The following is a 23,681-nucleotide window of genomic DNA, read 5'->3' on the forward strand; positions in this document are numbered from 1 at the left end:
TTAGAATAAAAAATTAAAGTCATTAAATTTGGTTTTACTCTGCCACTTTGTACCTTAAACTTTAGAATAAAAAATTAGATTAAAGCCATTAAATTTGGGTTCACTCTGCCACTTTGTGCCTTAAAATTTAGAATAAAAATTTCAAATAAAAATTTAGAGAAATACCATTTGTGCCTTAAAATTTCGAATAAAAATTTCAAATAAAAATTTCAAATAAAGCCATTAATTTTGATTTTACTCTGCCACTTTGAGCCTTAAAACTTTGAATAAATGCCGACTAAAGTCATTAATTTGTGTCTCTGTCCCGCAGTCGGCGGCCGAGTACGTGAAGGCGCGGCTGCCCGAGGTGCTGAAGCAGCACCTGCAGGACTACGAGCGGGACAAGGAGAACAGCGTCCTGTCCTACCAGAGCATCCTGGAGCAGCAGATCCTCTCCATCGACAGGGAGATGCTGGAGAAGCTCACCGTGTCCTACGACGAGGCAGGTACGCCTGGCCTACTCACAATTCTCATTTTACTGCCCCAAAAATCGACGATTTTCCCAAATCCCTGGTGCGGGTTCAACTTCGTCCTTGTTTTTGTGAAATATTTATTCCTCTTGAAGCGCTTCCTTAGAATTCTCATTTTTCTGCCCCAAAAAATGGCTCATTTCCCCCAATACCTTGTGCAGGTTGAGCTTTTGTCCTTTTTTAAAAATGTTTCATCCTCCTCAAGTGGTTCCTCATAATTGTCATTTTTCTGCCCCAAAAATGGCTCCTTTTCCCAAACACCTGGTGCAGGTTCAACTTTGTCCTTGTTTTTGTGAAATATTTATTCCTCTTAAAGTGCTTCCTTAGAATTCTCATTTTCAGGCCCCAAAAAATGGCTCATTTCCCCCAATACCTTGTGCAGGTTGGGTTTTTGTCCTTTTTTTTAAATGTTTCATCCTCCTCAAGTGGTTCCTCATAATTGTCATTTTTCTGCCCCAAAAAATGGCTCCTTTTCCCAAACACCTTGTGCAGGTTCAACTTTGTCCTTGTTTTTGTGAAATATTTATTCCTCCTGAAGTGATTCCACAGAATTCTCATTTTTCTGCCCCAAAAATGGTTCCTTTTCCCAAACACCTGGTGCAGGTTCAGCTTTTTCCTTGTTTTTGTGAAATGTTTGTTCTCCTGAAGTGGTTCCTCAGAATTCTCATTTTACTGCCCCAAAAATCACAGATTTTCCCAAACTCTGTGTGCAGGTCCACCTTTGTTCTTGTTTCTGTTAAATGTTTCTTCTCCTGAAGTGGTTCCTCATAATTCTCATTTTACTGCCCCAAAAATCACTTGTTTCTCCAAACCTGCTGTGCAGGTTGACCTTTTTTCCTGTTTTTTTTAAATGTTTCTTCTCCTGAAGTGATTCCACAGAATTCTCATTTTTCTGCCCCAAAAATCGCTAGTTTCTCCAAATCCACTGTGCAGGTTCAACTTTGTCTTTGTTTTTGTGAAATGTTTGGTCTTCCTCAAGTGGTTCCTCAGAATTCTCATTTTACTGCCCCAAAAATCACTTGTTCCCCCAAACCCACTGTGCAGGTTGCGCATTTTTCCTCTTTTTTGTGAGCTATTTGTTCCTCCTGAAGTAGTTCTTATAATTTTCATTTTATTGCCCCAAAAAATTGCTCATTTTCAGTCTTTCCCTTGTTTTTTTGAAGTGTTTGTTCCTCCTGAAGTAATTCCTTAGGATTCACAATTTCTGCCCCAAAAATGGCTCATTTTCAGCCTTTCCCCAAACCCCTCGTGCAGGCTGAATTTTTGTCCTTGTTTCTGTGAAATGTTTGTTCCTCCTCAAGTGGTTCCTCAGAATTCTCATTTTCCTGCCCCAAAAATCACTGATTTCCCCAAACCCCTGGTGCGGGTTCAACTTTGTCCTTGTTTTTGTGAAATATTTATTCCTCTTGAAGTGCTTCCTCATAATTCTCATTTTTCTGCCCCAAAAATGGCTCCTTTTCCCAAACACCTTGTGCAGGTTGAGCTTTTTCCTTGGTTTTGTGAAATGTTTGTTCTCCTGAAGTGGTTCCTCAGAATTCTCATTTTACTGCCCCAAAAATCACAGATTTTCCCAACCTCTGTGTGCAGGTTGAGCTTTTGTCCTTTTTTTGGTGAAATGTTTGTTCTCCTGAAGTGGTTCCTCATAATTCTCATTTTACTGCCCCAAAAATCACTTGTTTCTCCAAACCCGCTGTGCAGGTTGAGCTTTTTTCCTCTTTTTTGTGAGCTATTTGTTCCTCCTGAAGTAGTTCTTATAATTTTCATTTTATTGCCCAAAAAAATTGCTCATTTTCAGTCTTTCCCTTGTTTTTTTGAAGTGTTTGTTCCACCTGAAGTGTTTCCCTAGAATTCACAATTTCTGCCCCAAAAATTGCTCATTTTCAGCCTTTCCCCAAACCCCTTGTGCAGGTTCAACTTTTCTCCTTCCACAAATTCCAGATTTTTTGGGCTTTCCCAGCTGCAAGTGGACTGGGCAGGCACAAAACCTGATTTTAAACCTGACACGAGGCCCTGGGCAGCCAAACCCAGGTGGTTTTGGAGGCTTTTTTAACACTGAACTCACAGTTTGCAGATCTGCTACTTTTTCTAACATTTTATTCTCGAGCAGTCAGAAATTCCTTCCAGCTTTTAGATCCTTTTGCAAAATACTTCTCACACCAGGAGCTCAAGTTTTGGGTTCTCCAAGGCCAGCAGAGGTGAAATCAGGGTGCAGAATATTTTTTTCATACATGTGGCCTGCTTTTAATGATACATAAAAAATAAGCTTCAAAATTTGTTGCTTTCAATCACCTCTTGATCTTTTCTCACACAGAATTTCACAAAATCCTGGTTTGGTTTTTTTTTTCCCTTAGTTTGGTTACTCCAGCTCCTCTGCATTTATTTTCATTTACAGGGGTTTGTTAAGGAGGAGAAAATACAGGGAAATTACAGATTCCTGTCAGAAGGAAAAGAAAGCTTTTTCCTTGATGGAAATATCCGTGTTTGCACGGCAAAAATAAAAGATTAAAACTGCTTGTAACACATATTTGGGGATTTATCTCACCCAGCAAAAATCACGTGGAAATGAGAAGCTCCATAATAACCGGTTTAGAAAATTCCCAGCAGCACAGCTGCAAATGAAAAGCCAAAATTCCAGTTTCATCAGAGATGAAAACACAGCAGTGGAGCTCTTCATCCTCCTAATTATGTCCCCTATTTATGAGAAAGGCAGAAATGGCTCTACCTGCCCTTGAAACGAGAGCTGACTGTGAGCAAAGCACAGAAAATGGGCAGTTACATGTAATTACAGCAGGTCCTGGCTGCTCCAGCCCTTGGTGGTGGCATTTCTCCTTTTTTTGGCTTTTTTTCCCCAGCAAAATCAACTTGAACGAGGAGCTCGAGCTGCTGGTGGGGCGTAAGAAGTGAAGGAAATCCTTCAAAATTGGCAAAACGGAAGGGATGGTGGTGAAAGGGGAGAAAATACAATTTTGTCTGGCTGGGGGGGATGTGGGGGATCCTGGAGCACTGCCAGGGTTTTCTCTCTGCCATGAGGATGAGCAGCTGATGGAATCTGGGATATTTAGATAATTCTGAGGTTGTAGAAAATCTCTGTCTTTCAGCCCCCCTGCCAAAGAAGAAGTCGTAATTTGTCTGTGTGGCAGCACATTTCTCTCCCTCTCAGGATTTTTCATAGAGGTGCACAGAGAGAAATGAAAGAGAAAACAATTTCTATTTCTGCTCCTTGTTTTTCCCATGTGGAATGTGTTTGGAGAATTGTTTCCCTGGGGTGAGTGCTGGGTTGGATTCTGTGAGGATTGTTTGAGCCTGGTGGCCAATCCAACCCACTGGGGCTGGACTTGAGAGAAAGTCACAAGTTGTGAGTGAGTTAGATATGGTAGTTAGAAAAGTAGGTTTGTAGTTTTAGTATCCTCCTTTTATATAGTATATTAATGTATTTTAGCATAGTTATAATAAAGAAATAATTCAGCCTTCTGAATTGAGTCAGACATGGTCATTCCTTCCCATTGGGTTCTCCTGTATTTACAATTCATCTGTGCTGTTTTTGAGGTTGTTTATTTTTGTTTATTTATAGCATGTTCTGTCTGACCTGCAGCAGGTCTGTCCCTCAGTGGGATGGTACAAACATTAAATACCACAAACTACCTGTGCTGGATTTACAATAACGTGCCAATATCTGTCACCTACGTTGGACAGTGTGTCCTCAGCCTGAACCAACAGAAAAATGCCAACACCACAGTGAAACATGGAGGGCATGAAGAAGGAGAAAAAGGACAAGGCACACCCAATTTCCTCCATCCTGTCCCCTTTGGACCCCTTATCTAGAATCCTAAAATTTTATTTTTGCACCCGTGCCACACTTAATTATTACTGATATCAAACACTCAGAGCTTGTAATTCATCCTGTAAGATTGAAAACTCTTTTCCATGGACAGAGATCACAGCCAGTGTCTCTGGGGGCTCTGTCCAGGGGGGTTCCTGACCCCTGCCAGGGTCCCAGACCTGCCAGGGCAGCCAGAGGGAATTCCAGCAGGTGGAATTCCAGCAGGGAGAATTCCAGCAGCTGCCAGCCACGAACGCTCCATGAGGGGGGCTTTGAGGGGCTCCAAGGGCTCAGACACCGACTGGGGCTGGGTGTGGTGGGCAGGGAAACACTTCCACAGCTTTTCCAGCCAGGAAACCTTTCCCATCCCTCTTGGAAAGTCCATTTTTGCACCCCAAGGTAAATCCTTTCACCTCTGGGATGTTTCCCAAAGTGGGTTGAGTTCAGCTGCATCCATTTGCCAGAAGAAAGCTGAACTGCTCTGGGTTTGGCACAATTTCGGGTGTTAATTTGGCCTTTCTGGCAACATCCACTGTTTAATAAAGTGCAGCCTTGGTGGATGCCACATCCCAATGTGGATCTTTCTGTCTTTTTGTGAATTTTGCCCTTTAGGAAATCAATCCATCAGAGCTACAGATAAAATGAGTTTGTCTGGAAATAGTCAAATGCTGGCAAGATTTTCTGTGAGGTTTGAGTAAGGAATCTTTAAAAAATGAAAGGAGGCCAAAAGTGACAGATGGGGACAAATCCTCTCCTAATCTCTAAATCCTTTAGTTTAAAAAGTGGCATTCTTGACTAGCTAAGGCTGGGGTAATTTTGTCAAGAATATTTTCTCCCAACGAAGCTTTACTGGCTCTTAATCCCATTCCTTTGATTCACAGCATCCCTAAACATCTGAGGTGGTCAGTGCCTGATCTGTGGCAAATTTTGGTGATTTAAAGGCATTTTGGAATTTAATTCCAGTGTGCCAGGGAATTCCAGCCTGCTGAGAGGTTCTGGAGGTGGTTTTGTCCTGTGGGAAATTGTGTTTTTTTTTTTCCTTAATAGATGGCCCTTCTTCCTTAGGAATCCTGAAAAAAATGAGTTTCATTACTGCACAACAAAAAAAGATGGAATTAATTTTTCCCTGCTGTCAAGCAGTCCTGGAGATGTTGATATTTAGGGATTGCATCCGGAGCCAGGTGCCAGGCCCAGAATGTTGGGTTTTTTTTAGCTGATATTTGCTGGTTTTGGGTGAGGGAGGCAGGAAGGGGAAGATGGGAAGTGGAGAGGAGATGGGAAATGGGAAATGAGAAATGGGAAATGGGAAATATTCCTCCCATTTTACGGTGGGCTCAGTGCTCAGGGGGGTCACAGTCTTGGCATTCCGTGACAGGAACATTTCCCTGCTGATCAGGAATATCCATTTCATGACAGAAAATGTGGTTGTTTTTTTTTTTTTCACATAAAAATTATTTTAAAATGCCTCATTTTCAGTCCTTTCCCAAACCCCTTGTGCAGGTTGAATTTTTGTCCTTGTTTTTGTGAAACGTTTGATCTTCCTCAAGTGGTTCCTTATAATTCACATTTTTCTTAACTTCATCAAGGCCTACTCATTTATTTTAAATGAATAATATTATTTTAAAATTCCTCGTAGGGCTTATCTCTAACTAAAATCTTAGCTCCTCTAAAATCTGTAAATTCCTTAAAACTGACGTTTCCCACCCTGCTGTTGCTGCAGGCACCACGTGTCTGATCGCCCTCCTGTCCGACAAGGAGCTGACCGTGGCCAACGTGGGCGACTCCCGGGGCGTCCTCTGTGACAAGGATGGCAATGCCATCCCCCTGTCCCACGACCACAAGCCCTACCAGCTGAAGGAGAGGAAGAGGATTAAGAGAGCTGGTGAGTTGTTGGAAAGTTCAGCTTTTATTTGTCGCTAAAATTGACGTTTTCCCCTGGGAGAGGTGGGACGCGCCCAACTGAAGTGGCAGCAGATCAAATATCTCCTTTTCCACCCAAAATTTCGCTGGGATGTGCCAAGGCAGAGGTGGCAGCAGATCAAATCTCCTGTTTTCCACCCAAAATTCCACTGGGATGTCCCAGGGCAGAGGTGGCTGCAGGTGACCCACCCCTTACCCGGCTGGGTGGGGTAGGGAGAGCAGCCTTCAGCAGCCCAGTGACCATCCCTTGGGATCTCCACGTGGATAACCAGGAGCATCCCCAGAGCTTCAGCCCCAGCCCTGCCCAAAGCCTGGCTTTGAGAGGCCTGGCCTGAGCCTGAGGGAGGTTTAGTGCTAAAATCAGCTTGGTGTCCCAAAGAGCCCCTTGGATGTTCCAAAGAGATCCTTGGATGTCCCAAAGAGTTGCCTGGATGTCCCAAGAGCAGCCTGGATGTCCCAGAGAGCTCCTTGGATGTTCCAAAGAGCCCCTTGGATGTCCAAAGAGCTCCTGGATGTCCTAAAGATCTCCTTGGATGCCCAAACAGCTCCTTGGATGTCCCAAACAGCTCCTTGGATGCCCAAAGAGCTCCTTGAATGTCCCAAGAGCTCCTTGGATATCCCAAAGAGCCTTTTGGATGTCCCAGGAGCTCCTTGGATGTCCCAAAGAGCCCTTTGGATGTCCCAAAGAGCTCCTTGGATGCCCCAGGAGCTCCTTGGATGTCCCAAAGAGCCCTTTGGATGTCCCAGCAGCTCCTTAGATGTCCCAAAGAGCCTTTTGGATGTCCCAGGAGCTCCTTGGATGTTCCCAAGAGCAGCCTGGATGTCCCAAAGAGCTCCTTGGATATCCCAAACAGCTCCTTGGATGTCCTAAGATCTCCTTGGAGCCCAAAGAGTGCCTTGGATGTCCCAAGAGCTCCTTGGACGTTCCCAAGAGCAGCCTGGATGTCCCAAAGAGCCTCTTTGGATTTCTCAAAGAGCCCTTTGGATGTCCCAGGAGCTCCTTGGACGTTCCCAAGAGTGGCCTGGATGTCCCAAAGAGCTCCTTGGATGTCCCAAGAGCTCCTTGGACGTTCCCAAGAGCAGCCTGGATGTTCCCCAGAGCTGCTCCAAGCGTTGCTGTTTCCCCCCAGGTGGATTCATCAGCTTCAACGGCTCGTGGCGCGTGCAGGGCATCCTGGCCATGTCGCGCTCTCTGGGCGACTACCCCCTGAAGAACCTGAACGTGGTGATCCCCGACCCCGACATCCTGAGCTTTGACCTGGACAAACTGCAGCCAGAGTTCATGATCCTGGCCTCGGACGGGCTGTGGGACGCCTTCAGCAACGAGGAGGCCGTGAGGTTCATCAAGGAGCGCCTGGACGAGCCGCACTTCGGGGCCAAGAGCATCGTGCTGCAGTCCTTCTACCGGGGCTGCCCCGACAACATCACAGTCATGGTGGTGAAGTTCAGGAGTAGCAGCAAAGCAGAGGAGCAGCAGTGAGGAGCCCCCGGGCCCGCTCAGGACTCAGAACAGTTTGGCCGTGCTGGGAAGCTCTGGGAACGCCGCGCGGGCGCTCCCGCGGCAGCCGATCCCTCCGGGCTCCGCTCGTGGCTTGGCAAAAGGAGCAATACAACAAATCCACGCTGAGCGACCACAAGAATCCAGTTTGTCCCCGTGTCCCTGCCCCGTGCCCTCGCTGCTCCTTCGGAAGCTCCCATTTCTCACGTTTCTTTAGGAATCCCGTGTAGGTTTTTGGTTGGGTTGGTCCCCCGTGGTGTGGCAGCCCCAGGCACGGCGGGGTCAGGGCGGTGCTGCTGCTTTTCCCTGGTGGTGTCACCACTCTCGAGTTCCTCATCTCTGGAAGGGGTGGGTGGGGAAGGGTTTGTGGTGTGAAGGAGGAAGAGGAGCCAACTCTCAGCCTGCTGCCACTGCTGGCTCTCGCTTTGTTCAGCCTCACCCCAAAATAAACCCCCGCCGAGCATGTGAGTAGGTAGAGCTCCTGAATGACCACGTTTATTCGGGCTGTGCATTACTCCAGAACTGCTCTTCTAGGCCATATTGTATCCAAACCAACTCACGGTGAACTTCAGCAAAACCCTGGGAGTTCTGAACCTCCTGGATGGGAACAGAGCTCAGCTGTGATGGCAGAATGTCTGTCCTCCACCAGGAATCACCCTGACCTTATTTCTGCGGCACGGACTTGGGAAGTGGTGTGAGGGAAAATGAATTTCACTGGTGACTGTTGGGAAGCTCCAAGCAGGGCGTTCCTCAGAGCTACCTAGCTGGAAGTCAAGCCTGTGGAAGACTTCCAGATGGATTTGTGGTGTTAATCCCAGGGCAGACCCCTCTGGAACGGGCTTTTGGGATGACATGCAAATGCCAGGCAGCATCAATGCACTGTAGAGATGAAAGGTTGTGTTAAATCTAGATTTTAAAAGTATGTTTAGATCTAACTTTCAGTATTTAATTGTATTTTGGGATCTGTGACTGCTGTAGGTTGGAATGAGGACAGTTTGGGTTTGCTGCACCTCCGGTACCAGCTGTGTCATGGCAGAGGGACAGGGCAGGCAGGATTTTGGATGGCTCCTTTATGCTTATCCTGCCTTACAGAAATCCTTGGGATCTCCCCAGAACGTGGTCCTGGACAATCTGTCAGGTCTCCAGGGCGATGGAGGCTGCCTGTGTTTGGCTGTGGAGCTGGGTCAGGGCTGTGAGGGATTCCTGGCCTTGCCTGTTCCTTGAGGAAGGACAATATTCCTCATTCCCCAGCTGCCTGCCCCCTGCTCACCTGCAGGGCTCTGGAGTGGGGCTGAGGGGGTCGGGGTCTCTCAAGGCAAAAACTCAAAGAGCACAAACTTCTGCTCGAGAGGGAATCCCCCATCTTTGTCTTGTTTTGCCCCTAGGTCACCTCTCCCCCAACAAACTTCCCTCCTTTAATTTGTCTGGGGATCATCTCAGCCCTCAATTGGCTCTGGTGATATTTCCAAAATGTGTCTGGACCCCTGTGCTCGTGCTGAAGTCCAGGGATGGGATGGGATGGGATGGGATGGGATGGGATGGGATAATGGGATGGAATAATGGGATGGAATAATGGGATGGAATAATGGGATGGGATGGGATGGGATGGGATAATGGGATGGGTTGGGATGGGATGGGATAATGGGATGGGATGGGATGGGATAATGGGATGGGATAATGGGATAGGATGGGAGTTTCCTGACTTTCCAATCCCCTGGCTTCATGCTGCTCAGCTGAGCAGCTGCCAGGAATTGGGATTCATTCCTTCAGCTGTTCAGCGTGCAAAGGTAGCTGAGGTCAGAGTGCTGCCAGTGCAGCCCCTGGGTGAGGATTCCCTGGCAGGGCTGGATCCTGGGCTGGAATGGCCCAGCAGCAGTGGGGGAGCAGCTCCAGGCAGAGCTCAGGGTGTGGAGTTTGCCTTCCCTGTCCCCTTCACTGCTCCCCATGTTCCCTTTGGAGGGCACAGGGAAAGGGGAGCTCCAGGCAGCAGCTCTGAAGGAGAGGGATGTTTGTGTGCAGAGCATCCCCACTGCCCCGTGCCCCGGGCAGCAGCTGCAGTGATGGCCATGCCCAGGAAGGCAGCACAGGGGGGAGCTGCTGGCTGCACGGAGCATCCCAAGGCCAGGGAGCATTGCTGGGGGATCCGTGAGCTCTGAGCACAGCCCTGGGGCAGGAGGGAGCACTGGCACAGCAGCTCCTGCTGGAGCTCAGCCTCTCCCCAGCATTCAGCAAACACAGCAGGGCAGTTTGCAGGTTTGCCTGGATCCTCCCAGGATCATTCCCTGTCCCTCCAGGCACACCCCAGTGGCTGCAGCTGCAGCAAGAACCCCTTCAGCACCTTCAGCTTCCTCTCCCCATCCCTGGCAGGGCTGTCCTGGCCAGAGCCATCCATGCCAAGGGTCTCTGCTCAGCCCGGGCCTTTTTGCTTCGATTGCTTTAAAAAAAGGAACTTCAGCTGCTTCAGGTTTACAGAGGAAGGACTGGTGGAGGTGAGAGGCTCTGTGTGCTCTCCCACATCCACGTGCAGTGCCTACCTGTGCTCCCAGCTGGAAGGTTTGGAAGTTTTCCCTCCAAGTGAAGGCGTTTCCGACTTTCCAGTGGTGCTGATTTGTGCCAAACTCTGTCGTGACACAGCTGGAGGCTGACAGGATGAATTCCTTGTCCATATTGCTTATGCAACCTGACCAGTGCAGGGTTCTCCCACTGCCTTAACACTGCATCCTCCATCTGGGAAGGGCTGCCAGGAACGTCCCTCTGGCTGTGGCCAGAACGTCCCTCTGGCTGTGGCCTGGGATGTCCCTCTGGCTGTGGCCTTGGATGTCCCTCTGGCTGTGGCCTGGGATGTCCCTCTGGCTGTGGCCTGGGATGTCCCTCTGGCTGTGGCCTGGGATGTCCCTCTGGCTGTGGCAGCAGGCCTCCAGCCTTGCTGCTGCTCTCCTCCCAAAAACTGGGAGCTGCCTGGGCACAGCTGGGAGCTCCAGGGCAGCTTGGTGGCTTCATCCCCGTGGGGACATCCGGAGCCTCAGGGCACAGGGAGTGGCTGCCAAAGGGCATCTGTGGATGGCCCGAGGTGACAAATGGACCCTGAGCCTGTGCTGAGCCAGGATGGGAACTGGGCTGCTCCCAAATTGGGCTGTTCCCAAATTGGGATGTTCCCAAACTGGGATGTTCCTGAACTGGGCTGTTCCCAAATTGAGCTGGTTTTGAACTGGGCTGTTCCCAGGGATGTCCCAGCTGCCAGTACTGGGGAGTTGGGCTGTTCCCAAATTGGGATGTTCCCGAACTGGGCTGCTCCCAAATTGGGATGTTCCCAAATTGGGCTTTTCCAAAATTGGGATGTTCCTGAACTGGGCTGTTCATGTCCCAGCTGCCAGTGCTGGGGAGTTGGGCTGTTCCAAAATTGGGCTGTTCCCAAACTGGGCTGTTCCCAAATTGGGCTGTTCCCAAATTGGGCTTTTCCCAAACTGGGCTGTTCCCAAATTGGGCTGTTCTCAAATTGGGCTTTTCCCAAACTGGGCTGTTCTCAAACTGGGCTGTTCCCAAACTGGGCTGTTCCCAAATTGGGCTTTTCCCAAACTGGGCTGTTCCTAAACTGGGCTGTTCCCAAATTGGGCTTTTCCCAAACTGGGCTGTTCTCAAATTGGGCTGTTCTCAAATTGGGCTTTTCCCAAATTGGGCTGTTCTCAAACTGGGTTCATCCATCCCTGGGATCCCTCCTGGAATTCCTGGCAGGATTGGGGCTGTCCCAGCCTGTCCCTGGCTCGGTGGCACCGTGGCTCCTTCTGGTGGCCTGAGACATTCCCACAAACCCCACAGCAGCTCCCGGGATAAAGGATTTCAACTCCCACTGCTGCTGTTCTTGCAGGATTAAACCATTCCCAGGGGTGAAATTAAAAATATTGTGAAGATTTTAGAATCCAGGAGTCAGAATTCAAGTGCTGCATCAGCTTGAGCAGTGTTGGCTGCAGAAACACCAATGCCACAGCCTCAAAAAAAAAGGGAATTTTGTGTCTCAGGATACAGGACAGCCCTGCTTTATAGAATATGGATTTATTGCTAATGTAGCTGATATTTGTTTTACACAGAGAAGCATTTAGTCAGTGATTATATTGCAGAAAAAACACCTCACCAGCCTTTCATCCCCCCCCAAGTAGGATTTTAGGCCTCTGAACAAAATTCCATGTGAGAATGTTCTGCTGGAATTTGGCCACTGCAGAGCCCAGAGCTGCTGCCCCTTGTGCCCAATATATTCTTAAATGCCCTTTCCAAAGCTCCCAGAGAAAAAAAAATAATGTACAGATAATTAATAATGAGCTGAACTTTTGTTACTTTTATTTTTCCAGTGCTGACTGGACAAGGCTTAGGGGAGCGGGTGGATAAATCTGGATTTTCCTGAGGTAACTTAAAATTCCAAGGACAAGCTCTGGAGATAATCTGGGTGCTCTGGGAAGCAAAACCTGGTGGGTGCAGCTGGAGCCTTGCCAGAACCACAAGCAGAGGTTTGAGGGCAATGCCTGAGGGAAAAATGTGTGGATTTTGTGGATTTGGGCAGCTCCTGTGCCTGCTCTGCTCAGCCCTGAGGTGGAACAAGGTGGTTTTTAAGGTCCCTTTCAGCCCAAACCAGTCTGGGATTTTGGGAATTAAATTATCTGAGCAATAGGGAACTAAAGCACTTTTTTCCAAGCATATTTCATGGCCAATCCTGCATTTTTTTTGAAGCCTGTGGAGTTGCATCCATGGACACGGGCAGCTTCTCTGACACCAGTCATCCATAAATGTGAGGCAAAATTTAGGGAATTATCCCAAAAATCCTATTGTACTGAGCACAGGGAGTGCTGCCCCTACATCTCCCTTCTGATTTATGGGGAATTTCTTTGTGCCAGGATGCACACAGAGCATTGCAGCATTTTAACTCCCCTGAAATAACAGCCAGACTGGGAATTTCACCTTGGAACCCACTTTTGCTCCCTATCCAGCAGCAACTTCCAAACATTATTGCCCGATTAATTATTATTATTAATATTATTATTAATAATTTATTATTATTATTACACTTTTCGGGTCAGGAAACCCCAGAGTTTTCCTATAAAAATCACAAATATTTTGAATTCTGATTTAATACAGCTGCATGAGGAAAAATTGGGAAACCTTTAGTCTGTGTTTTACACTTTGTTTTTAGTACAATATTCTAGGCAGATGCAATAAAATTTGCCACCAGCCCACCCCCACTTCAGTGCCCAGATTATTTCATACTTTTAAGGTTTTTCACATTTTGCCAGGCTGTTCACACCAAAAACTTCCCTAGGAATGGCTTTGAGCAGAAACAGGAGCTCAGTTTGGAATTTCACAGCCTTTTAAGCAATAATAAAGTCAGAATCATATACAAGCCAGATTTGGAAATGAGGTTTTGGTTTTTTTTTAGGAAAACCAGGAGCAGGATGGATGTTTTTCCAATGCTGCTGGCACTGTAAATGACAATTAACTTCAGGTGGCACAAAGAGATCACTGTGTATAAACCTAAGCCTTGGAACCTGTGAGCAGTGTCAGCCTTTGGGGCACAAAAACCCCAAATTCCTGCAGGTGGCAGGAGAATTTCTGGCCATCCTCACCTCCCCAGGACTCTCATCCCTCCCTCACCACGAGCACTCTCTGCTTTATCCATTTTCTGAAGGCGGCAGAGTCATGATTACATTTTTATTTTGGAAAAAGCAATACAAGCTGTGCTGTAGTATCAGTGTTCTTGTGGTAAATAATTTATTTCGAAGCATTTCACGTGGCAGGCTGAGAGAAGAATGGAGGGGTTTGGGGTTTGAGATGTGAAACAACCACAGAACAAGGCAGTTCTCCAGGACCTGCTCGGAGAACAATCAAACCCCAGTTCCTAAACCCACAGCACAGCTGGAATTTCACCTAGATCTCGGAATACAAGAGCATCATTCCCTCAGTTATGCAATACTGTATTCCCCACCCTCAAAAAAAATTAAAAAATAGCCTTTAATTTTTAAAAGCTTTGACCTTTTCACCATCAGAACACTGACATCTGAAACCCTTGTCTGGAGAGTGTTGTCCCCAAGACTTTTTCATCCCTAAAAAAACCACACAAACCCCTCCTGAAATTGCACCCCAGCCCCAGGAGCAGCTGTGGAGCAGAGCAGAAGCCAGCAGTGTCCCTTGGGTGCTGGAGGCACCCCTCAGCCCTGCTCCTGCAGCTCTGGGCACCCTGAGTCTGGCCCTGGGAAGCCCTGGGAGCGTGGCCAGGACGTCTCCCTAGTCCCTCCCCCGTGTAGTGGATGTGTCCAGGTTAATTCTGTTCATGCAATTGCAAATTCTGTATCGTTGTCCATTAGAAGTGTAAACTACTGAAAACTGGGCCTTGCTGATATGAATAAAGTGATTAAAAAACGGTCTTTACACACAGGGAGGAGCTGGGTCTTCTTTAAAGCAGCAATGGGGGAATGTCTTCCTTTTTTCAGCTTTAAAACTAGAACCAAAAAATGCGTTTAGAAACAGGCATAAATCACAACAGGGTTCCAAAACTCCTGGGATGCATCACACACACACACACACACACACACACACACACAGAGAGGGGTGGGGGGATTGATGATCCCAATGTTTTTGGGATGTCCAAATTGATCGTGAGCTCCACTCCATCTCCCTGGTCTGGGAACACCCAACAGAAACACCCAAGTTTAATATGGACACACAAAGTGCTTCACATTTCCAGCATTTCTCAGCAGCTCCTGCAGATCCCACAGGATCCCCAGGCTGGGAACACTCCTGGAAGTCTTGTGGAGGTCACATATTTCAATAACAAGGTGTGACAGTCTCAGGACGGTTACACAGAAAAAAAAAAACCAAAAGCGTTGGGTTGGGTTAAATTCCACGCTGAGAACAAACAAAGGAGAGTGGCAATAAAGCAATAAAACCAGTCCAGGCAGGAATTCAGGAACCATCCTCCAAGCTGCTTTCTTGACAGAAACGCCTTTCCTCGGTGGCATTTGTTGCATTCCAGAAGATTCAGGGGGAAATCCCAGGGCTGCTCAGAGGCAGAGGGGACAGAGCATTCCAAGGCACCCTCTGGGTGTGGGATGCACACCTGGAAAAGTGCTTTGTGCCCCTGTTTTCACTGAAGAGCGCTGGAATGCCCCAGAGAAACGCTGCCCCGGCAGTCAGAGTCATCTCCAGAGGCCACTCTTACAGCAAACTGAAGTTTCTAAATAAATCCACCGTCAAAGGCAAGTTTCTGAAGTGTTGGATGACAAATCCTGCCAAAACTGGACCAGTTCGCTTGATGTAATGCCATGAACTGCAATCAAATGTCTGTACTTGCAGATATCAAAGTTGATTTTATAGAGAAAGAATTGTTCTGCATCTTCTGGAATTGTGATGTTGACTTGGAGTATATTTACGCAAATTCCCACATAAACATCCTCAAATTTCAGAGGTTTGACGTGGCCCATCAGCTCGTAAGTCCTCCGAGCCAGTTTTCCATCCAGGATGTAGCCCAGGCCGCTGCAGTAGGGAGGGTACAGCTTGAAGGGGTACTCCTGGTAGGAGATGTACCTTTTCCTGTTAAAGCCTCTGTAGGCAAAGTTGTCGATGAGGGGGTAGCCGGTGAAAACGTTCTCCGAGGAGTTCAGCTGCAGCAGGAACCTCACCAGGTTGGGAGTGTTGATGAAGACGTCGGCGTCGGTCTTCATGAAGAACCTGGCGTTGGAACAGAACTCGGAGAGCCACTGGAACGCCATGATGGTCTTCAGGGTGAGGTTGTCATAAGTGTCCACGAAATCCTGGCGGATGATGTCCCCGTAGAGGATGCTCTCGTCCTCCACCGCCAGCGTCGCCGCCCTGTCCTCCCTCTGCGTGTCCTGCCCCAGCAGGAACAGGGTGAGGATGTGCTGGCCCCACCAGGAATCCCGGGAGCCCCATGTGATCCTGATGGCCTGCCTGGCTTTCAGGTCACCAGGGCTGGAAGCCACCAGGATGACCAGGAAGGGGCGGAGGTCGGCGCAGCGCGGGCGCTCGCGCAGCGTGAACGGGCGCGGCCGCCGGTACACGGGCTCGTGCTCGTAGAAGTACAGAGGGTTGATGTTCTCCAGGCCAGCCCTGGAGGAGAAGGTTATGTACCACATGGTTGTCAGGGCAAACAGCAGCAGCCACAGGAAAATCCATTTCAGGGGTCTCATGTACAAGGCGCTGACCAGGTCCAGGATCATGGTCGGGATCTGCTGGCGCCCCTCAGAATCTGTCCCGTGAATCCTGGAGCATCTTCCTTGCTGAAAAGGAAAAGGGAAAGAGGCATTCAGAGTGCTGTTAGTCAGATATTACCTTTTCCCTGTGTTGGCTGAGGTGCCAGCTGGGATTGTGCTGTGGTAGCAACCAAACCAAGCGTTCCTGATCCCAGGGATGGCAGCAGGGCACGGAGCCCCTGCCCAGCAGGGTTTGCAGGGTTTGCAGAGCAGGACATGGAACCCCTGCCCATCAGGGTTTGCAGGGTTTTCAGGGTTTGCAGGGTTTTGCAGGGTTTGCAGGGTTTGCAGGGTTTTCAGGGTTTTCAGGGTTTGCAGGGTTTTCAGGGTTTGCAGGGTTTGCAGGGTTTTCAGGGTTTGCAGGGTTTGCAGGGGTTGCAGGGGTTGCAGGGGTTGCAGGGTGTGCTGAGCAGGACACAGAGCCCCTGCCCAGCAGGGTTTGCAGGGTTTGCAGGGTTTGCAGGGTCTGCAGGGTTTGCTGAGCAGGACACAGAGCCCCTGCCCAGCAGGGTTTGCAGGGTTTTCAGGGTTTGCAGGGTTTGCAGAGCAGGACACAGAGCCCCTGCCCAGCAGGGTTTGCTGAGCAGGGCTGAAATCTCTGCTCTGCAGCACTGAAAGCTCGTGGCTTTCCCCTTGGAGATCCACCCCTGCACAGACCTGATCTCCAGCCAGGATCCTGCTCCAAGGGCTGTGATCCCAGGGATGTCAGCACCACGCCTCTGACTCCACTCCACCACCATGCACAAAACCCCACAGGTGCTCAGGAAATGGATGCTCAGAGGCTCAGATTTTTGTTGTTTCTGTTAAAGGCAAAGTCTGACTGACCTGCGTGAGCTGGAGCACGTGGGACAAGGAAGCGAGGATTTCATCATCGTTCAAGGTTTGAGCAGTTCCTTGTTCTCAGGGTGGGGGGTGAAGGTAAAAATCAACTTCCTTAAACCAAGCTATGTGCTAAAGATGGTATCAACCAAAATCATGACTGTTTTTATCATTGGCCAGGTAATTTTTGGATTTGAGGCACACAAATCCACAGCAGGTCCTTCCAAACTCCTGTGGAATCCGTGCTGAAGCCACTGCTCCAATGTCAGGATTAGAGATTCCAATGGATAAATCTTCACAAAACCCAGTTTAAAACCAGACCCCCAGGCCTGTGCCCTCGTGTAGTTTTATTTCCTGGAAACCACACGTGCTCTATCATTTATTTTAGACATCTTTAAGCCAAAATAACTCCAGTGCCTAACTGTGGGAATTCCAAGTGGTTTCTGATGTTTGCAGTAATAATATTTATCCTGCACGAGCACACACAAAGACACAGTCAGGATGATGGAAGGTTTGATTTCACAGCGCAGTTAATTACTCCTTATCTTCAAAAATATCACCGCAGGGCTCATAAATGTTTTAGATTTGGCAAATAAATCCAACCCCCAGAACAGCACTCTGGAATCCAGGGGAATTTGATTTTCCAAAGCCCACCTGCCTCGTGTTTCTGTGTAGGATCTGATTTGAAATTAATCATCCTTTAAACGAAGCATTTGGAGAACATTTCACCCACAATGGCCTTAAAACGGATCAAAGCAATTTTACATAAAGCATTTAAATAGAAGAATTTTAGACTGATTCCTCTCAAAATCAGTAATTAACTAATAGGAATCTTCTCTTTTTATGCATCAATCTGACTTTCAGTGGACAGTATGAAATACATACTGGAAGAAAATAACCTCAGTTATTTTCTCAGTGCTTATTATCTGATTTTAGATCAATAACATTTATTTTGATGATCAACTTTAAAGCATATCAGTGAAAACTGATCCGTTTGGTCAGTTCTTGGCTGCTTAATGGAAAAAAATATTATAAATGTTTATAGGAAGAAAAACCTGGTTTCATGACACTGTGAACAACAAAACTGGATACAAATCCTGTTATGTAAGGAAAATAAACATCAATTCAGGTCTTTCAGGAAACCCCAGCCACAGAGGGAAATCAATCCCCACCTTCTCCTATTTCGAGTGCTTGAAGCAAAGTGAGGCAGGTGAGTCAGCGAGGTCTGAGCACTTCTGCTCATGGTGCAGGTTCTGCCCCTGCAGCTCCTCCTCCACTTCCAGGCAGCTCCTTCCAGGGCGTTACTTTCATTTTCTTCCAAGCTGAGATTGCGCCAAAAAGATAAAACTGGTGACTTTTGAAATAAATGTGAGGCAACGCATTTATTTTATATTATTATATTTCTATTATTTGTTATTTGTTACATTTACTATTATTACATTTATATTATTTTTCTGTTATCACGTTTATATTATTACATTTATATTATTTGAAATAAATGTGAGGCAACGCATGTGAGGCTCAGAATGTTCCACAGGGATTTAGATCCATCTCCCACACGGGTAGGGGACGTGCTTGGGCTGGAAAAAGTTGGGAAATTCTAATATTCATTAACGATTACTAATTACAATTACCAATAGTCCAATATGATGATTTTAAAATAGCATAGTAACAGTGTATGGGAAAAGAAATCCTTTTTAAAGCTACCAGCAGAAATAATTTGGAAATATATTATTTAAAGTTGGCTTTAAGGTCATCCGTGCTCACTTTTCCGAGGGCGGGGATGAGCGGGGAGATCCCGGCCGGGCAGGAGGGGATGGCAGCGGGGATGTGCCTCCCTCTCCGAGCCCAGGCACCCCTTCCAGCCCTTTTTTTGGGATTTCTGATCGCACCGAGCCCGGGCACCCATTCCAGCCCTTTTTTTTGGGATTTCTGATCACACTGAGCCCGGGCACCCCTTCCAGCCCTTATTTTTTGGGATTTCTGATCGCACCGAGCACGGGCACCCATTCCAGCCCTATTTTTTGGGATTTCTGATTCACTCCAGCAGCGCACCGAGCCAGGCACCCTTTTTTGGGATTTCTGATCACCCCGGCAGCGCAGCGAGCCCAGGCACCCATTCCAGCCCTTTTTTTTGGGATTTCTGATTCACTCCAGCAACGCACCGAGCCCAGGCACCCTTTTTTTTGGGATTTCTGATTCACTCCAGCAGCCCAGCGAGCCCGGGCACCCATTCCAGCCCTTTTTTTGGGATTTCTGACCGCACCGAGCCCAGGCACCCCTTCCAGCACTTTTTTTGGGATTTCTGATCTCATCGAGCCCGGGCACCCCTTCCAGCACTTTTTGGGGGATTTCTGATTCACTCCAGCAGCCCAGAGAGCCCAGGCACCCCTTCCAGCCCTTTTTTTTTTGGGATTTCTGATCGCACCAAGCCCGGACACCCCTTCCAGCCCTTTTTTTGGGATTTCTGATTCACTCCAGCAGCGCACCGAGCCCCGGCACCCTTTTTTTGGGATTTCTGATTCACTCCAGCAGCCCAGCGAGCCCAGGCACCCCTTCCAGCTCTCTTCTGGGATTTCTGATCGCACCGAGCCCGGGCACCCCTTCCAGCCCTTTTTTTGGGATTTCTGCTCCCCCGGCAGCGCAGCGCCGCTCGGTTCTCTCTCTCACCCGCGCTACCCCCGCACGCGTCTCGCTCCGCCTGGGCTGTCCCAGGACTGGTTCCCCATCCCCATCCCCATCCCCATCCCAATCCCAATCCCCATCCCATCCCATCCCATCCCCATTACCGTGTCCCCTCGGGGTGCTCCGGGCCGGCTGTAGAAAGGAGGAGCCGCCTCCTCTTCCGCCCTCCGGAGCTGTGCCCGGCCCGTCCCTGAGCTCCGCTCCGCCCGCCGGGGCCGGGCACGGACCGCGCTCCTGCCTCCCCCTCCAGCCGCTGGAAGTGCCCCAGTGAGGATTCTGTGCCTTATCCCCGCATCCATCTCAGTTTGTAAAATTTAATAATAATAAAGTGGTTATAAAAATAATAATACAATTAGAGTAATGAAGTTTAGAGTTAGGATAATTACAAGACAATAAAAAGCAAAGAATTACGGACGTACGGATGCTCTGGGACACTAAGTCAGAAAAGCATCCCTTGTGAACAAAGGAATAACCTTAAAACAATACACTTGTTGCATATTCATAAATCCTTCATGGTTATGCATACATTCTATTTAAAACAAGAAACTCTGTCTGTTGACCTCTTTGAGTCTGAGCAAGGCCTGAAGAAATTCACTTCTTCTGATAAGAAGCCATAAATTCCTCTCCTTTGGAAGATTCAGGTGTTCCTCAAAGTGAGTATCTCATCCTAAAAAAAAAATTCCCCCCACATCCATAGTCTCTATTTTAACATTATGTTGTAACCTAAAACTACATTTAGCGCACTACGTAAGAGAATTAATACAGCGTAACTTTCTAACATTACACATATAATATTCATTGTAATATTTGCAAAAAGCCAACAATAAAATATGCATTTTTCACAGCTGAAGCAAAGGTGGGAAATTCTCATATTCATTAAAGATTACTAATTAGAATAACCAATAGTCCAATATGATGATTTTAAAGTACCGTAATAACAGGTGTATAGGAAAATAAATCCTTTTTAAAGCTACCAGCAGAAATAATTTGGAAATATATTATTTAAAGCTGGTTTTAAGGCTGGTGGTGCTCTGGCTGCTCTGTCCTGCAGTATTGGAAACGCAGGCGAACCCAATGGGAAGAAATGACCATGTCTGACTCAATTCAGAATGCAAACACTTTCTTCCCTGGTTTAATACATCCTGACCTGCTCCTGAAAAACCCTACACATCATCCATGGGTGTTATTAACTGTGAAAAACGTGTGGCAGTGAGTGTGTCGCTGTCATCTCTCTCTTTGCCCCCAGTTAGTCCTGGTCTAACCCTTTTAGTCTCAAGACAAACCAGATTATAACTTGTCTGTCAGGGCTGAGGTGGATTTTACGCAACCAATGTCGTAATTATCGAAATGATTGCTCTATCAGTCAGCAGCTTGTTACAAGACCTTTACATCTTTTTGCTGATTCTGGACTTTCTGAAGCAAAGAGAAATATTTTCCTGGGTGTAAGGGCAATTCCTGCAGTACTCAGGATGTGTCAGAGCAGCCCAAGGTGCATCCACTATCAGGAAAATGAGCAGTCAATAGGAACTCATTAATAGCTGACTACATTTTTATCTCCTCTTGTTTTGTTCTGCTACTTGGAATGGTGGCCAAAAAAAAAAAAAATTATCAAGACTTGGTTATTTCCTCGATTCTTGACCCTTTCCCGAAGGAAATCTTCATTAGGCAGCCACGGAGCAGAGCGAAATGAAGGTAACAGGAATTTTTAATTTGAGGCAGCGGGATCTCAGTGATGACCAGAGTATCAGGCTCCACCTTGTGGGGCGCAGTTAAACTCGTTCACCAACAACACAAACAAACTCCCGGAGTTTACAGCTCTGGCAGGAGGAGTCACTGAGGCAGCTGCTTAGGGCAGAGCCCAGTTTTAGTGGAGTTCTCTCAGGGTTTCATTGAGTCCATGCGCTGGAACTCACATTTGAGACCACCTAAGATCAGTTTGAGCTGCACTGATAAATCAGAGTCCTGCTCATTTTGTGGCTTGCTAAGTATGGACAAACCTTAAATCTGAAATCTCCCCTCCTCACTGCTTGTGTTCATGTCTACATGCCTTGTGCAGGCTGAGCTGGAGCAGAGGCTGGGCAGGGTCACAGAATAAAGCAGGGATTTATTCAAGGATCTCCTCCATGGATCCACCTTGGGCAGCACCAGAGCCCAGCCAGGGCTGCACCCAAATTAACCAAAATGGCCCCAAAATGCACGAGCGCTCCCGGGGCTCTCCCTGGGATCAGTTCTGCTCCATTGGCACCTTGGAGTTCATTGTCCCATTCCAGCTTTAGCCCAGGCAGTCCCATCCTGCTTGTTTTTCTCTCTCCAGCCCACGGTGTTTGTGCTCCTGGGCTGAGATTTGGATCATTTGTCCTTGGTGCCCAGCTGGAGCAGGAATTGTTTTGTCTCCTGCTCTGTGAGGAGAGCTCACCAACACTTAGCATGAAGCTCAGACCCACACACAGAATCCGAATATAAAATATCAGAATATAAAAGCTAACACTTAAGGCCTCAATCTCATTTTTCTCCCAGATGTCTGTGGATGCTCCGGGGGATTCTCTGGGAGCCAGGACCTGGCTGTGATCAGGAAACCCATGGATCAGGCTGCAGGTGCTGTTCAAACAAGCTGGCAGCCTGTAACCTTTGTGCCTGCGCCAGTGGGGCCGTGGTTACTCATCCCAGTCCCACCCACAGGCTTGGCACGGAGCTTCCGAAGCCCCGTGGCTCCTTATCGCCTCGATAAAAGCAGCGTGTTTGTGCAGAGATCTGCCTGCTCCCGAGCTCCCAGCTGCCTCTTCTCCCTCTCTGCTCCTGCCTCACCTCAGCAGGGGGAAAGGCAGAGACACAAACTGGGCCCAGGGAAGAGGGGAATATCCCTGGAATCCAGAATTCCCCGGGATAAATGGGCCTCCAGAACGCCAAGCCCTCAACGAAGGGGGCCAACGTCGTGATGCTGGGGCTGGACTCCGCGGGGAAATCCACGCTGCTCTACAAGTTCAGGTCTAACGATGCTTTTATAACAACACCAACGATTGGCTTCAATGTGGACATGATTGAAGCAGGGAAAGATTTCACACTGACATTCTGGGATGTTGGAGGACAGAGGAAAATGAGAGAGCTCTGGAGCAGTTTCCTGGAAGACGCCGGCGCGCTGCTGTACGTGGTGGACAGCTCTGACAAGCGGCGGCTGGAGGAGTCCAGGAGGGAATTGGAGCTCATTTTAAAGAATGAATGCATAAAAAACGTCCCGGTGGTGGTGCTGGCGAACAAGCAGGATTTGCCTGGAGCTCTGAACGCCGAGGAGATCACCAGGAAGCTGAAGATGAAGAAGCACTGCAGTGACAGGAACTGGTACGTGCAGCCCTGCTGTGCCACCACGGGAGAGGGGCTGGCAGAAGCTCTCCAGAGGGTGGCCACGTTTGCCAGGCAGTACAAGAAGTCAAAGGAGACTTTCATCACCCTGAAGGAACTCAACTCCTTTTAAGGATTTCTGTCGTCACTTCTGGTGACTCTTTGTTGGACAGATTAAATCTGGAATACCGGATTCTGAAGAACTTTTATACATAAATATTTATAAAGGACTTTGGTGATATTAAATTCTGCTGTTGTACCTGCAGATACTTGATATACCTGATGGGCTATCTCATACCTGAGATAAGACTCTGTAGCATTTTATTATTATTTTTGTATTTATTTGGGTTTATTCAAGTTGAATGATGAGAAAGGGGCAGTCAAGCACATGGAAATAAAATAGGTGAGTAGTGTTTAAGTGGTTAAATCAAATGAAGAGTCAAATCAATTCTTTTCAAGATGTAAACCAGCCAAGCCATTTGCTGAGCAGTGATAAATGCTGTTTTGTAATAAATGCCATAGATGTGTTTCTTATTTAAAAATAGAGTGGGGTGAGAGCTTCAACTCTTAGTTATGTACAAGAGAATTGAATTGTTTCTGCACTCTGGAAACAATTCCAGCAGAGAGGTGGTGATGAGCTCCTCACCCAGCCCCAGGCAGAGCCTGGCTCCAGTGCTGTCCCCAAGGTGCAGCTGGGACCTCCCATTGTCCCAGAGATCCACGTGCTGCTCCCGTTGTTCCTGCACTGCCTTCCTCACAGGGATCAGCCAGGGAAGTGATGAATCCCATTGGATTTGTGCTAAATTCCCTGGCCTGGGCTCTGGAAAAGTCCTGGTAGGGAT

At 47.9% G+C, this 23,681-nt stretch overlaps 3 protein-coding genes and 1 long non-coding RNA gene across 9 annotated transcripts in view; 2 read left to right on the plus strand and 2 right to left on the minus strand.

The window, feature by feature from the left end:
• Positions 1-8,682, plus strand: part of PPM1L (protein phosphatase, Mg2+/Mn2+ dependent 1L) — a 54,883-nt gene extending 46,201 nt beyond the window's left edge. For both annotated transcript variants that reach the window (XM_072933488.1, XM_030280897.4), the window contains exons 2-4: positions 311-485; positions 6,050-6,211; positions 7,380-8,682. In XM_072933488.1, coding sequence (XP_072789589.1) covers positions 311-485; positions 6,050-6,211; positions 7,380-7,729 — 687 coding nt within the window. In that variant the 3' untranslated portion in view covers positions 7,730-8,682. The remainder of the gene's footprint in view (positions 1-310; positions 486-6,049; positions 6,212-7,379) is intronic.
• A 1,696-nt stretch (positions 8,683-10,378) lies between these two features.
• LOC140684721 (uncharacterized) lies at positions 10,379-10,963 on the minus strand. Its single transcript, XR_012057423.1, has 2 exons — positions 10,632-10,963; positions 10,379-10,535 (listed from the first exon to the last, which is right to left on the minus strand). It is a non-coding gene; the product is annotated as an uncharacterized lncRNA (long non-coding RNA).
• A 1,819-nt stretch (positions 10,964-12,782) lies between these two features.
• Positions 12,783-19,732, minus strand: B3GALNT1 (beta-1,3-N-acetylgalactosaminyltransferase 1 (Globoside blood group)). Of its 5 annotated transcripts, XM_072933491.1 has the most exons (4): positions 19,608-19,732; positions 17,991-18,140; positions 16,657-17,288; positions 12,783-16,026 (listed from the first exon to the last, which is right to left on the minus strand). In XM_072933491.1, exon 4 carries the CDS (start codon positions 15,964-15,966, stop codon positions 14,980-14,982), a length of 987 nt encoding a protein of 328 aa, XP_072789592.1. In that variant the 5' UTR covers positions 15,967-16,026; positions 16,657-17,288; positions 17,991-18,140; positions 19,608-19,732; the 3' UTR covers positions 12,783-14,979. The 5 variants fall into 5 exon arrangements, with proteins under 5 accessions (XP_072789592.1, XP_030136759.4, XP_030136758.4 ...); XM_030280899.4 differs by lacking the exon at positions 16,657-17,288; XM_030280898.4 differs by having other exon boundaries at positions 16,825-18,140.
• A 2,565-nt stretch (positions 19,733-22,297) lies between these two features.
• Positions 22,298-23,403, plus strand: ARL14 (ARF like GTPase 14). The gene has a single exon (XM_004176783.6). It carries the CDS (start codon positions 22,391-22,393, stop codon positions 22,970-22,972), a length of 582 nt encoding a protein of 193 aa, XP_004176831.4. The 5' UTR covers positions 22,298-22,390; the 3' UTR covers positions 22,973-23,403.
• Positions 23,404-23,681: the final 278 nt, after the last annotated feature.

Source organism: Taeniopygia guttata, chromosome 9 (genome assembly GCF_048771995.1).
Source record: "Taeniopygia guttata chromosome 9, bTaeGut7.mat, whole genome shotgun sequence".
In the NCBI taxonomy this organism is placed as follows: domain Eukaryota; kingdom Metazoa; phylum Chordata; class Aves; order Passeriformes; family Estrildidae; genus Taeniopygia; species Taeniopygia guttata.